Here is a 13,166-nt window from a genome sequence, read left to right as displayed (position 1 = left end):
AAAACATGACCTGTTGGGTAAACTTGAAGACTGAGGATCAGAACCACTGCTATAGAGTAATGCAGACGACGCATCTAAAGCCCTAATTCTCCGTTCTTTCTATCCGCAATCCATCGTTGGATTGGGGAAAAACAGCATGTGAAAAATCCCTGACCCCAATCATTTTTCAGTCGGGATCAGTGAATCGAGGATTTCTAACATGATAAATTTTCCCTAATTCCCCGACCCCACCGTTGGACAGAACGGGAAATTGGGGCGATACAGTGCAGATGTATGGTCCCCATAACACTGACTTTTTCCTGTGTCATGTTAATATAAGAGAAAATAGCACCAACTTCTATGAGCTGCCTGTGTGAATAAGAGTATCATTTAATCCGTCCCTGAGTGCAGCACTCGGCTCCTGTCACTGAGGGGAAGTTGGTACTCTTGGTGTCACCCCTCGGCAGGCCCACCCTCCGCACCCCCCTTGTGTCGCCACTGTGTATAGTCAGTGACTGGATCGCAGCGTTTTCTTTAGAAACTACTGGATGTGAACATGCTGCTGTCTTTATGACGTTCTGGCATAAAGTACAGCAAAGTGGATCTGACAACCTGTGTATGCATTGTCTGACTAACGCGCCTATTACACTATATAGCTATAATAAAGGGTGATTGCTATAAGTGGGTGCTACTGCTATAGTTAATAAGCCATATAGATCATTCTAAGGCCCCCATTTACTAACGAGTTTTATCACCAAAACGAGTGATAAATTTGACAGTTGGGAGCTGATTGGCTGGAGCCCCATTTATCATACACAGTGAAATGTATCACTCGTTTTGGTGATAAAACTTGTTAGTAAATGGGGGCCTAAATTTGCTAAGGAGTAAAGTTGAATTGGTGTAATACAAATGACACTGACTCAGTACTGCGCTAACAATTACATGGAACATTTAATTAGTATGCCATGTGCCACTATTAGCAACAGCATACCTCCCAAGATGACCCTCTCCAGGAGGGACACAATGCTCTGGTCCTGGACTTCCCTGGTAATTTATGATTGGTGGAGGCTCCAGAGGTGGGGCTGCAGCACAGTCCAAAATTCAAATAGGGGAGTCACAGCAACTGCCAGTGAGTCCCAGCCAGTGATGTTGGGCAGCGTGTGAAATCACAGTTGGTGAGGCTCCCCTATTTGAATTTTGAACTGTGCTGCAGACCCTCCTCTTACCAGGGAAGTCCAGGACCAGAGCATTGTCTCCCTCCTGGAGAGGGTCATGTTGGGAGGTATGCAACAGTGTATAATATTTGGAAGTGGGTGCAGGTGTGTGCCACCAGCGATTACCTGCAATTAGGGTTCCAAGCGCCGATGGGGAAATGAGGGGCGCAGGGAAGCCATAGTCTTTACATGTATGACAATAATTATAGGGGTGTCATTTATTACATGGTTGCTACATTTATTCTACATATAAACATTATGTACAACAGTTATAGAGGTGCCCAATACATATGTAATCTGGTAATATAACAATGATAGCTGTGTGCAGGGTGCTGAGGCAGCAGCCCTGTAGTGTCTGTGATGTCACCTCCATTGTAGTGTCTGTGATGTCACCTCCATTGACACATTACCTCATGTCTACTTGGATATCTCTCAGAGAGAGGTAGTGGCTTTGCTGTGTGTGGAGTGGATTTTTTATTAGTGATCTTAGTATTAGTGTAGTTATTAGTGTTAAGTATTTTATTTTGACTTATATTTAGGATTAGTATTATAGTTAGGAGTAGGGTTCATAGTATTATATTATTTATTAGTATTAGTTTTATTGTAGTTATTAGTGTTAAGTATTTTATTTTGACTTACATTTAGGATTAGTTGCTATAGTTTTAGTGTAGTTATTAGTGTTAAGTATTTTATTTTGACTTATATTTAGGATTAGTATTATAGTTAGGATTAGGGTTATATTATCATTAGGAATAGTAGTATTAGATTAGTATTATATTATTATTAGGATTAGTATATTAGGACAGGGACCCACCACCACTGCTCTGCCAGAGGATGAGGAGGATATTCTCAGCCCTTTGCGGCAGCATAACCGCCAGATTGGCCTTTCATCCCCCGAAGCCTACGTACACTCTGCGGGAGATTGAGGCCCCTCCATCCCAAGACCTGGCACAGGATGAGCAGGTGGACCCCACAGTTTGCCTACCTCCCCTATGCAGCCTGCACCTGTCAGAGAAGGCTAACTGGCAGTACTCTCAGCGGGAGCTGGATATGATCGATGTGTTCCGCTGCACCACCAAGCGGGGAAACAGCCTGGGCTGCATGTATGTCCGCTGTGCCCCTGGGAGCCGGTACACGCTGCTCTTTTCTCACGTCAATGCCGCTGACCTAGGCCAGATGTGCAGCCGCTACATTGCCCTGGGCTCCAGCATAAAATGCAACATTTTCTCGTATGACTATTCTGGCTATGGTGTAAGCAGTGGCAAGCCGAGTGAGAAGAACATGTATGCGGACATAGAGGCTGCCTGGCACGCCCTGAGGACCCGGTATGTATAGATGGGGTATATGGGTCTCCTCCAGCCCTCACACTGCCTCTGCCTGATGCACTGCGAGTGTTGTATGGGTGAGCAGTATGTATGCGGGGGATATGCTACACTAGAGGCACATGTGTATAGTTACTAGGGGTGTGCACCGGCCACTTTTCGTGTTTTGGATCTGGATCTTTCTTCGTGTTTTGGATCTGGATTGGTTTTGCCAAAATCACCCTTCCGTGTTTTGGGTTCTGGGTTTGGGGTTTTGTGTTGTGGATCTGTATTTTTTAAAAAAAGAGCATAAAAACAGCTAAAATCACAGAATTTGTGGGTTTTTCTGCTCCTATGCTATTATTAACCTCAATAACCTTCATTTCCACTAATTTCCAGTCTATTCTGAACACCTCACACCTCACAATATTGTTTTTAGTCCAAAAGGTTGCACCGAGGTAGCTGGATGACTATGCTAAGCGACACGAGTGGGCGGCACAAACACGTGGCCCATCTAGGAGTGATACTGCAGTGGCAGACAGGATGGCAGTTTGAAAAACTAGGCCCCAAACAGTACATACTGCAAAGAAAAAAAAGAGGCGCAAGATGGAATTGTCCTTGGGCCCTCCCACCCACCTTTATGTTGTATAAATAGGACATGCACACTTTAACAAACCAATCATTTCAGCGCCAGGGTCTGCCACAGGACTGTGGCTGAAATGATTGGTTCATTTGGGCCCCCACAAAACAAGCTGGCAATTAATGTGTCCCTGCACAAACTGGCTCTACGGAGGCAAGATGTCGTCCTCATCCTCCTCATCCACCGATTCCTTGGATAAAACAGGAAAAAGGGATTTAGGTGTCCCTGGACTGCTTACGGTCTTAGCCAAAGTTTCTGAACTTCACAGGAACTTTTTATGAACGCGCTGCAGGTGCCGTATAAGGGAGGATGTTCCTAGGTGGTTAACGTCCCTACCCCTACTTATTTCACCTTTACATATGGTACATATGGCAAGACAGTTGTTGTCCAGATTTGGATAGAAATATTGCCAGACCAAAGAGGTGGAATGTTTGGTCTTCTGCCCAGGCATGACCGTGATGGGCTTTTTCATCCCACGGACAACAACTGTCTCCCCCGGAGCCTGATTTAAACAAACCACATCACCATCAGAATCCTCCTCGCCAACTTCCTCCTCAGCCCCAGCTACACCAGTATCCTCATCCTGTTGTACTTCAACAGTGACATCTTCAATTTGCATATCAGCAAGTGGACTGTGGGTGCTCCTTTCAGCACTTGCAGGGGGCGTGCAAATGGTGGAAAGAGCCACCTCTTCCCGTCCAGTGCTGGGAAGGTCAGGCATCGCAACCGCCACCACACTTGGACTCTCCTTGGGGATTTGTGATATCTTCTTAGAACGCACAGTTCTTCGCTGTGCTTTTGCCAGCTTAACTCGTTTGATTTTTTTAGCGGGAGGAGGGCTTCCATCGTCATGTGAAGCTGAACCACTAGTCATGAACATAGGGAAAGACCTTAGCCGTTCCTTGCCACTCCGTGTCGTAAATGGCATATTGGCAAGTTTACGTTTCTCTTCAGATGATTTAAATGTTTTTTTCAAGGTCATTTTCCTGAACTTTGTCATTTGGGATTGTATGTGCCCTCTACTATGACATTGGGCATCGGCCTTGGCAGACGACGTTGATGGCATGTTATCGTCTATGTCATGACTAGTGGCAGCAGCTTCAGCACTAGGAGGAAGTGATTCTTGATCTTTCCCTATTTTATTTTTATCGGAGAAAGTTTGGTCCTCCATTTATGTTATATTGATATATACGTGCGGCTAAGGCGCACACAAACACAGAAAATAATTTTTTATTTTTGTTGGAGACTAGTGCACTTTGTGGGTTACACCACCCTTTAAGAAATGAGCCAGCCGGCCCTTTACTTATGGGACACAGGCACACGTTTGGAGCTGCTCCTTTGTTGATGCACGTGCAGCCACAGTGCACACAATTCACAAACACAGAATTTTTTTTTTTTATTTTGTTTGGAGTGCCCTTTGGGGGTTACAGCACCCTTTAACGGACAAGCCAGCCGGCCTTTTACTTTTGGGACACAGGCGCACGCTTGGCGCTGCTTCTTTGTTGATGCACGTGCAGCCACAGTGCACACAATTCACAAACACAGAAAAAAATGTTTTATTTTGTTTGGAGTGCCCTTTTGGGGTTACAGCACCCTTTAGCGGTCAATCCAGCCGGCCCTTTATTTATGGGACACAGGCGCACGCTTGGCACTACTTTGTTGATGCACGTGCGGCTACTGCACACACAATTCACAAACACAGAAAATATTTTTTTATTTGGTTTGGAGTGTACTTTGGGGGTTACAGCACCCTTTAACGGTCAAGCCAGCCGGCCCTTTACTTATGACACAGGCGCATGCTTGCCACTACTTTGTTGATGCACGTGCGGCTACTGCGCACACAATTCACAAACACAGAAAATATATTTTTTTTTGGTTGGAGTGTACTTTGGGGGTTACAGCACCCTTTAACGGACAAGCCAGCCGGCCCTTTACTAATGGGACACAGGCGCACGCTTGGCGCTGCTCCTTTGTTGATGCACATGCAGCCACAGTGCACACAATTCACAAACACAGAAAAAATATTTTTTTTTTAGCACTTGGGGGGAGCACCCCTGACGAACAGAGCACCCCCTGGACAACACTACAGCACCCCTTCAGGACTGGGACACTGCACAGGACTTTGGAGTGGACACAGCCCCTATGGACAACTGACTGCACAACACAGCCCAGCCAGCCCCTATGGACTTTGAAGTAGTGGACACAGCCCCTATGGACAACAACAGCAGCACAGCACAACACTACACTGCACTACACTACACTACACTACACTACACAGCCCAGCCAGCCCTAACTCCTACCCTCCCTCTTCACTGTCCACAGCCGAGTGAAAAAATGGCACCGACACGGGTACCTTATATAGGATCCAAAACCCGCGAGACCCGGAAGGCGTGATGATGACGTTTTGCCTCGATTTCAGATCCGAGTCAGGCGGGAAAAGTCGAGCCTGACTCGGATCGGCCTCGGATCGGGGGGGTTCGGATTTCAGAAATCCGAACCTGCTCACCCCTAATAGTTACTACATGGAGTGAGTGTATATGCTGTGTATTGTGTATTTATACATTCCACTTACACATAAAATACTTATATAAATGTAATTGGTGTATTGGGGGTTGCTTATATAGAGACAGTGGGTATATTATTGATGGCATTATAGTGTCTTAGCCAAAGGGTGTAACTACTATAGAAGCAGAGGGTGACATTTTCCTCTGCTCTTCTGCCTAATGTGAAGCGCTATATGTATTGTATTGTAAGAAAATGTTCCATCATTGGGCTCCCCCCTTCTATCTAGCATAGGCAATAAGCAGCCTCACAGCTTATGTAGAACTACACATCCCAGCATGCCCTGCCACAGTTTTGCTATTTGGCCATGCTAAAACTGTTGCAAGGCATGATGGGATTTGTAGTTCAACAACAACTGGAGGGCCGCTTATTGCCCACCCCTAATCTAGCAGCATGAAGGGGTTATGGCTCAAATCCCCAGGATGCCTGTATTTGGTCTGTGAGTGGGTTTTGTGCAGCCCTGGTACAAGGTAAATACAGTCACAATAGGAAATCTATTGCCAGTAACACAATGTGTACAGGCCTGGAACTATACCACAAAATGTACTTTGCTACTTTTCCTGACTATTGTGATAAGATGTTGAGTTCACTTAGGGTTTGACACCATTTATAGGGTCTTCAGACAAATACACAGTACTGGTTTCCTCAGTGAGCAGACATTTGTCATTATGTGAAAAATATGCCCAAAAGTAGCTGTGGCCGGGTTGTGGCTTCTGCCAAGCCCTGTATTACTGGGATGTTTTCCTCTCCTTGTCATATTATTTCACTAGTCATCAGTCTCACAATAATACTATAACTTCTTCCCACCTAATCCCAAGCAGACCCTGCCCCATTCTGTTTTCTGCCTCTGTATGTAAAACATGCTGCTGGCACCCAATGTTTGGGAGTTTTCCTCCCGATGTGAATGGACACACGCTGCCCCCAGCTCCTTAGATGTCCTTGCTTGCTGTAACTAGGTACATGTGTATTAAACTCCCCATCGCCTGATGAGTTTTCTCTCCTAACAGTGCAGGGTAAATCATCAATCATAATCATAATGACAGAGACTTGTATAAGGGGAGAGGAAGGTCAGCTTTATTTGATTTCAAACTAATTAAACTATTTAAATGTATAACTGAATTAACTAATAAAAGAAGAAAGACAGACAAAGCATGGTGGCGCAGAAAGAACGGCCCCACAATGCAACATCACCAACTGCATACTCACATCCATCTTCTAAATGGGAGGCGGGCAGCCAGCCCATTACCACGCCCAAGGTATCCACCTCCCACCCCAATGACACGACGTGAGGCCCACCTGGTTAGGTGGTTGCCGCTGACCCCAGTAGGGTAAAATCAGCCTAAGCCATGTATTGGAAGGGAGAGCACCTAAAGCTCCAAAGACAGATGGCGACTGCTACCTTTCTTTCCCGCCAACAGTGGTTCCCAGCTAAGAACCGCACCGCCACCCTAACCTACAGCACCTTGACTTCTTCCAACTAACTCCTCAATAACTCCATTCCAATGCACCATCCATCCTTTAAAGAGGACATCACAGCCGACCAGAGAAATTTCTATAAAATGGCTGCCAAGCAGCTTACTCTGAAATAGCACTGACCCATCCTCTACCAATCCTATAGGCTAACCAAACCTAACCCCACCCCACAACACTACCTCACTAAACAACTAGACCCTTCTTGTCCAGAGGCCGACACCCACAGGCTCGGGTGTGTAATGAACTCCTTGCATATGAAATGCACTTCGTCCTACAACCTATGTAGTCTTGTATTGTTCCACACATATACTGTGTATCACTGGCAGGTTCTTATTAGTGACCCATTCACTTATCTAGTTCATATATAAAGCCTTTATATAGTAGTATCATGTAAGGAACTACATTAGAAGTGATGCAATTAGATTGTCCTACATTATCTGCTTTATCTGTACAGATACGGAGTCCCTGCAGAAAATATTATCCTGTATGGGCAGAGTATTGGGACTGTAGCTGCAGTTGACCTGGCCACCCGCTACAAATGTGCAGCAGTAATATTACACTCCCCGCTCATGTCAGGGGTGCGAGTTGCCTTTCCCAACATACGGAGGACCTACTGTTGGGATCCCTTCCCCAGGTAAGACAATGCTGTGTGTTTATCCTAAGCTGTGGGTTACCTCTGGAGTATAGTATGTGCTGGAAACAAGCACTGCAGGGGGCAGCTCACGTATAACTGAATCAGCCATGAAGTATGCTTTGTCAGACAGATACCAGCTGTGTAGGCCCAATCTGTCTGTATGCACTGAAATATTTCTTGCCACTATCCAAGGATAAGTGCGACATCACATAGTATTAATCAGGATTTCCATTCTAGTCCAGTGAGAAATTTGTTTTCCATTTACAGGATAATTCTCTAGCTAAAACCTCATCCCCAGAGCTTACTTTCTGGGGGCTGTCACCCTGTTTCTCCTGCCAGTCACCTAACACCCTGCATCTACCCCTCTCGCTGCTGCATGCTTTTATTGGTGAGCAATGTGCTGCCTGTCTGTATCTCCCAACTGTCCCGCATCCATGGGACAGTCCCATTTTTCTGGGACAATCTTGCTGTCCTACCTGTGGGCTGCAGTGGGAGGGAAGTTGGGGGGAGCAGAAATTGCTGCTCCAGGCAAGATGAGGTAGAATAGATGCTGTGCGTATGCACATGAAATCTATGCACTAGTGTAGGGAGATCCTGGGGGTTGCCAAGCATCTCGGAGAGTGCTGGGCACCCCCCCCCATAGTGACACCAGTGGGGGTGCAGCGAGGCTCTGCCCCATTTCATTGCAGTTCTTCCCCTTTACACAAAGTTCCGCCCCTTTTTGGATGCACGCTCCTACGGCGCCCCAAATATCCTAAATAGATGGACTTAAAAGTTGGGAGGTATGTCTGTCTGAGGAAGAGACCTGTTGGCAGGAACAAGGAAAAGCCATCGATATCTGTGCACTTGCCTCACTGATGCTGCCCCATTGTATTATCAGACAGGCAGCACGTTGTCAGACAGCGGGAGCTGGCATAGCAGCAACAGGAGCATTGAGGCAACTTTACACAACTTATACACTGGATCCCAGACAAGTAACCTCAGGGACTGGGTTTTATTCCCAATATACCATGGCTATTTATACATAGGAAATATTGCACTACTTTTATATTGTATACTGAAAGCAAAATAAGGTATCGTGCATGACTTTGGCTTATTAGGCCAATAGATAGCACTTTCCTCTTTACCAACAGTACATTAATTGTCCCACATAAGTTCTGCCATAGTATGTGATCTTCTTCATGAGCAGCTTTGAATGTTATATGATGTATTTTGGCAATTTTCCAGTCTATATATTTAGTGGCCCTATTACATATTGTTTCTGTTGTATAATTCCTTTGTACCATGTCCTTTGCAGCATTGACAAAATCGCCAAGGTGACCTGTCCTGTGCTCATCATACACGGCACTGATGACGAGATTGTGGGCTTCTCCCATGGACTGGCACTCTACGAACGCTGCCCACAGGCTGTGCGGCCACTCTGGGTGGTAGGAGGAGGGCACAATGACTTAGAGGAATACGAACAATACCTAGAGAGACTCCAGCATTTTATCTCTGAGGAGCTGCCTAATATCTGAAGATCCCTCCGTCCTTCCCCAGTAATATCCAGCATCACAGGTACATGTGATTTCACTGATACACAACTGAAGGCTCTTACTGTAAGCCAGGGTTTCTCACCCCAGCCATCAAGTGCCACCAACAGGTCATGTTTTGTGGATTTCTTTAATCTTGCACAGGTGAGATAATCAATTTTGCTGGGTCATTAATTATTCAGCCTTCTTCCACACATAGAAATCCTTAAAACATGACCTGTTGGGTAAACTTGAGGACTGAGGATCAGAACCATTGCTATAGAGTAATGCAGACGACGCATCTAAAGCTCTAATTCCCCGTTCTTCCTATCCGCAATCCATCGTTGGATTGGGGAAAAACAGCATGTGAAAAATCCCCGACCCCAATAATTTTTCAGTCGGGATCAGTGAATCGAGGATTTCTAACATGATAAATTTTCCCTAATTCCCCGACCCCACCGTTGGACAGAACGGGAAATTGGGGCGATACATTGCAGATGTATGGACCCCATAACACTGACTTTTTCCTGTGTTATGTTGATATAAGAGAAAATAGCACCAACTTCTATGAACTGCCTGCCTGTGGCTCCGTAGTGGCCTAAGGAGAGAGGACAAGTGACATAGGACTATGGGCAGGATGCAGCAATGGGAGAAATGCGAAAATACGGGTTTGACCGCATTTGTCATATGGACCAAGCCTAGAAATGCGATACCGTCCAGGGCTTGGATGCAGTGGGTAATAGATACTCTCTGTAGCCTATGGCCATGTGCATTTGGATAAATCAATCTTGCAATTGGTGCCCAACTAGATTTACATTATTTTCCTTATGTGACTTACAATGGTGATACACTCATGTCAACGTGGTGTTTTATGGCCACGTGCATAGTGTTATTGGTTCACAGAAAAGATTACACTTGGGTTTTGCTTTGCTAATAAATCATCTTTGTTTTATTTTTTGTTAAGTGATATCTGCTAAAAGTAAAAGAGAAATTGGGTAATGGCATATTAAACGGTTCTAAAAACCTTATATTCCATTCTGTTCAGAAATCTTGTTACAACCACCATCTAGTGGCGAGAACATCACCAACTAAGGGCAGTCTGTGGTATAATGCCTACTGATGGCAATGAGAGGGATAATCTAAAACTGAGGGCCAAGTGTGGTAAAGTTTTACTGAGTGCCCAGGGAGGCATAATGTGTACTGAGGGCCCAGGGCAGGGAGGTATAGAGTTTAGTGAGGGTCCAATGTGGTATAATGTCTAGTGAGGACCCAGGGAGGTATAATGTCTAGTGAGGGCCCAGGGTGGTATAATGTGTAATGAGGGCCCAGGGAGACATAATGTCTACTGAGGGCACAGGGAGGTATAGAGTTTAGTGAGGGTCCAGTTAGGTATAATGTCTAGTGAGGGCCCAGGGAGGTATAATGTCTAGTGGGGGTCCAGGGTGGTATAATGTGTACTGTGGGCCCAGGGAGACATAATGTCTACTGAGGGCCCAGGGAGGTATAGAGTTTAGTGAGGGTAGAGTGTGGTATAATGTCTACTGAGTGCCCAGTTAGGTATAATGTCTAGTGAGTGCCCAGAGTGGAATAATGTGTACTGAGGGTCCAGGGAGACATAGCACCTCATTCAGAGTCGGTCGTTACCGCCGCACGGTCGTACGCCACCAATGTTCGCTGAACTGCTCATGCATAAAGTTCGCAATGCGTGTGCGCAAACTTGCTGCTACGATCTGAAATTTTTCTCTCCTTGAACACAGCCAGGTCGGTAGTTTGAGTGACAGATTGAGGCGTTTGTGGGTGGTAACAGGGGAAGGTGCTTGAAAACGGGGGAGTGGAGATCCGAACGCAGGCGTGCCTAATTATGCGAACGGCGTTTTATGGGAGTGCATACGGTTTATGGGAGTGCATAATTAACAAAGTAGCGTCATGGCACATGTGACATGGGAGGTTTTTACACTGACATGATCGTAGAGCTTAAGAGAGGGTATGGTCAACCTTAAGCTTTACGACCAGTTCCGATGGTGCTCGATGGTCTCAATTAATCCTTATATGCCCGGAGATGACGTGTGTTGCATACGAGAAGGGGGCGTATTTTTTGTCTTCCGGCCGCTTCCTCCCCTTGGTCGGCCAGCTAACGATCCGGGGGACGCAACTTGCGAGGGAATCATTTGCATATCCGGCCCCTTTTCCTGTACGACCGTGCAGCCGCAATGACCAACTCTGAATGAGGTCCATAATGTCTACTGAGGGCCCAGGGAGGTATAGAGTTTAGTGAGGGTCCAGTGTGGTATAATGTCTAGTGAGGGCCCAGTTAGGTATAATGTCTAGTGAGGGCCCAGTTAGGTATAATGTCTAGTGAGGGCCCAGTTAGGTATAATGTCTAGTGAGGGCCCAGGGAGGTATAATGTCTAGTGAGGGTCCAGGGTGGTATAATGTGTAATGAGTGCCCAGAGTGGAATAATGTGTACTGAGGGCCCAGGGAGACATAATGTCTACTGAGGGCCCAGGTAGGTATCTAGCAGGGGCGTATCTACCCATTGGCCAGGATGGCACTCGCCAGGGGTGCTGACCAAAGGGGGGGCGCCGTCCGGCAGTGCCACCAGCAGCCAAGGGGTGGACAAGTCCCCTGGCCCCAGAAGTGTAGGGCAGACCGTATTGATAGCGATCTGCCCTACACAGTTTACAAACACACGGCTGTGTGTTTGTAATAGCAGCCAGCTAATGAGAGTCAGACAGACTCTCATTTGCTGCTGCGTCGTCCGCGGAGGGAGCCGGCTGGAGCTCACTAATGAGCTCCGTGTGCCGGCTCCCCCCTGCAGCATGTTATGGGAGGGACGTCATGACGTATGACATCTCTCCCATGCTTGAGAAGAGCGGGCGGGACTCTGACTGGACAGCGGCGGTCGCGTCAGGAGCGGGGATCAGGTAAGTTGTATTTTTTTTCTTTGTATGTGTAGGAGGGGCACTGAAATAGGGGATGGCCGCTACTGGGGGCAATTTATGGGGGGGGTGCCCGCTACTGGGGGCTCTGTATAGGGGTGGCCACTACTGGGGGCACTCTATAGGGGTGGCCACTACTGGGGACACTGATATAGGGGGTGACCGCTACTGGGGGCACTTTATGGGGGGTGCCTGCTACTGGGGGCTCTGTATAGGGGTGACCACTCCTGGGGGCAATTTAGGGGGGCTGTCACTACTGGTGCCACTGTATAGGGGGGGACTACTACTGGGGGCGCTGTATAGGGGGGACTACTACTGGGGTCAATGCAGCATAGGGGGGACTACAACTCGGGTATACTACTGGGGGCACTGTATAGGGGGGACTACTGGGGACAATGCAGCATAGGGGGATTGCTACTGGAAGGTTACTACTACATTGCCAGGGGCGCTTGGATCCCTAGATACACCCCTGATGTCTAGTGAGGACCCAGCTTGGAATAATGTGTACTGAGGGCCCAGGGAGGTATATAATGTCTATTGGGGGCACATTGTGGCATAATGTGAACTATATGTTAATGGTTTCTTGTGTGCGTGCAGTAAAACTCATCTGTCAGGCCACCACATCTCCCTAATTTTTCAGAGTGCCCCAGTAAAAGTAATAGTGTAGATGATCTTTAGGAAGGACCTTTGAGATGTGATTATTATAATCTGCTATTTGTCATTTTGTGAATCATCTTTATAAGAATAGTTAAAGAAATCTGGCATTATTATATTATAAGTTTATTAAAAAAAGTTTTATTCCATTTAGTTGTGAAACAGGATGGATCACATGCACCACTCCTGTGCCCACTACCAGCTGTGCCACATAGCTGAGAGACCAACACCGGACGCTGAGTGACAGGACCAGCACAG

General features: G+C 46.6%; 1 protein-coding gene across 1 annotated transcript; it reads left to right on the top strand.

The window, feature by feature from the left end:
- Positions 1-2,027: 2,027 nt before the first annotated feature.
- Positions 2,028-9,320, top strand: LOC148443277 (alpha/beta hydrolase domain-containing protein 17C-like). The gene is made up of 3 exons (XM_088463043.1): positions 2,028-2,518; positions 7,624-7,803; positions 9,101-9,320. The coding sequence occupies exons 1-3, from the start codon at positions 2,028-2,030 to the stop codon at positions 9,318-9,320; spliced, it is 891 nt and encodes a 296-aa protein (XP_088319169.1).
- Positions 9,321-13,166: the final 3,846 nt, after the last annotated feature.

Source organism: Taudactylus pleione, unplaced genomic scaffold, assembly GCF_031769625.1.
Source record: "Taudactylus pleione unplaced genomic scaffold, aTauple2 ptg001314l, whole genome shotgun sequence".
NCBI classification, from domain to species: domain Eukaryota; kingdom Metazoa; phylum Chordata; class Amphibia; order Anura; family Myobatrachidae; genus Taudactylus; species Taudactylus pleione.
Note: the sequence above shows the minus strand (reverse complement) of the source record. Positions and strands in the feature narration are given on the sequence as shown.

What these genes read in the sequence shown, in the direction of transcription:
- LOC148443277 (XM_088463043.1), top strand. Translation starts at nt 2,028, where the DNA reads ATGAGGAGGATATTCTCAGCCCTTTGCGGCAGCATAACCGCCAGATTG. An exon ending in TGGCACGCCCTGAGGACCCG is followed by an intron (nt 2,519 to 7,623) that starts GTATGTATAGAT and finishes TTATCTGTACAG; the next exon opens with ATACGGAGTCCCTGCAGAAA. An exon ending in TGTTGGGATCCCTTCCCCAG is followed by an intron (nt 7,804 to 9,100) that starts GTAAGACAATGC and finishes TGTCCTTTGCAG; the next exon opens with CATTGACAAAATCGCCAAGG.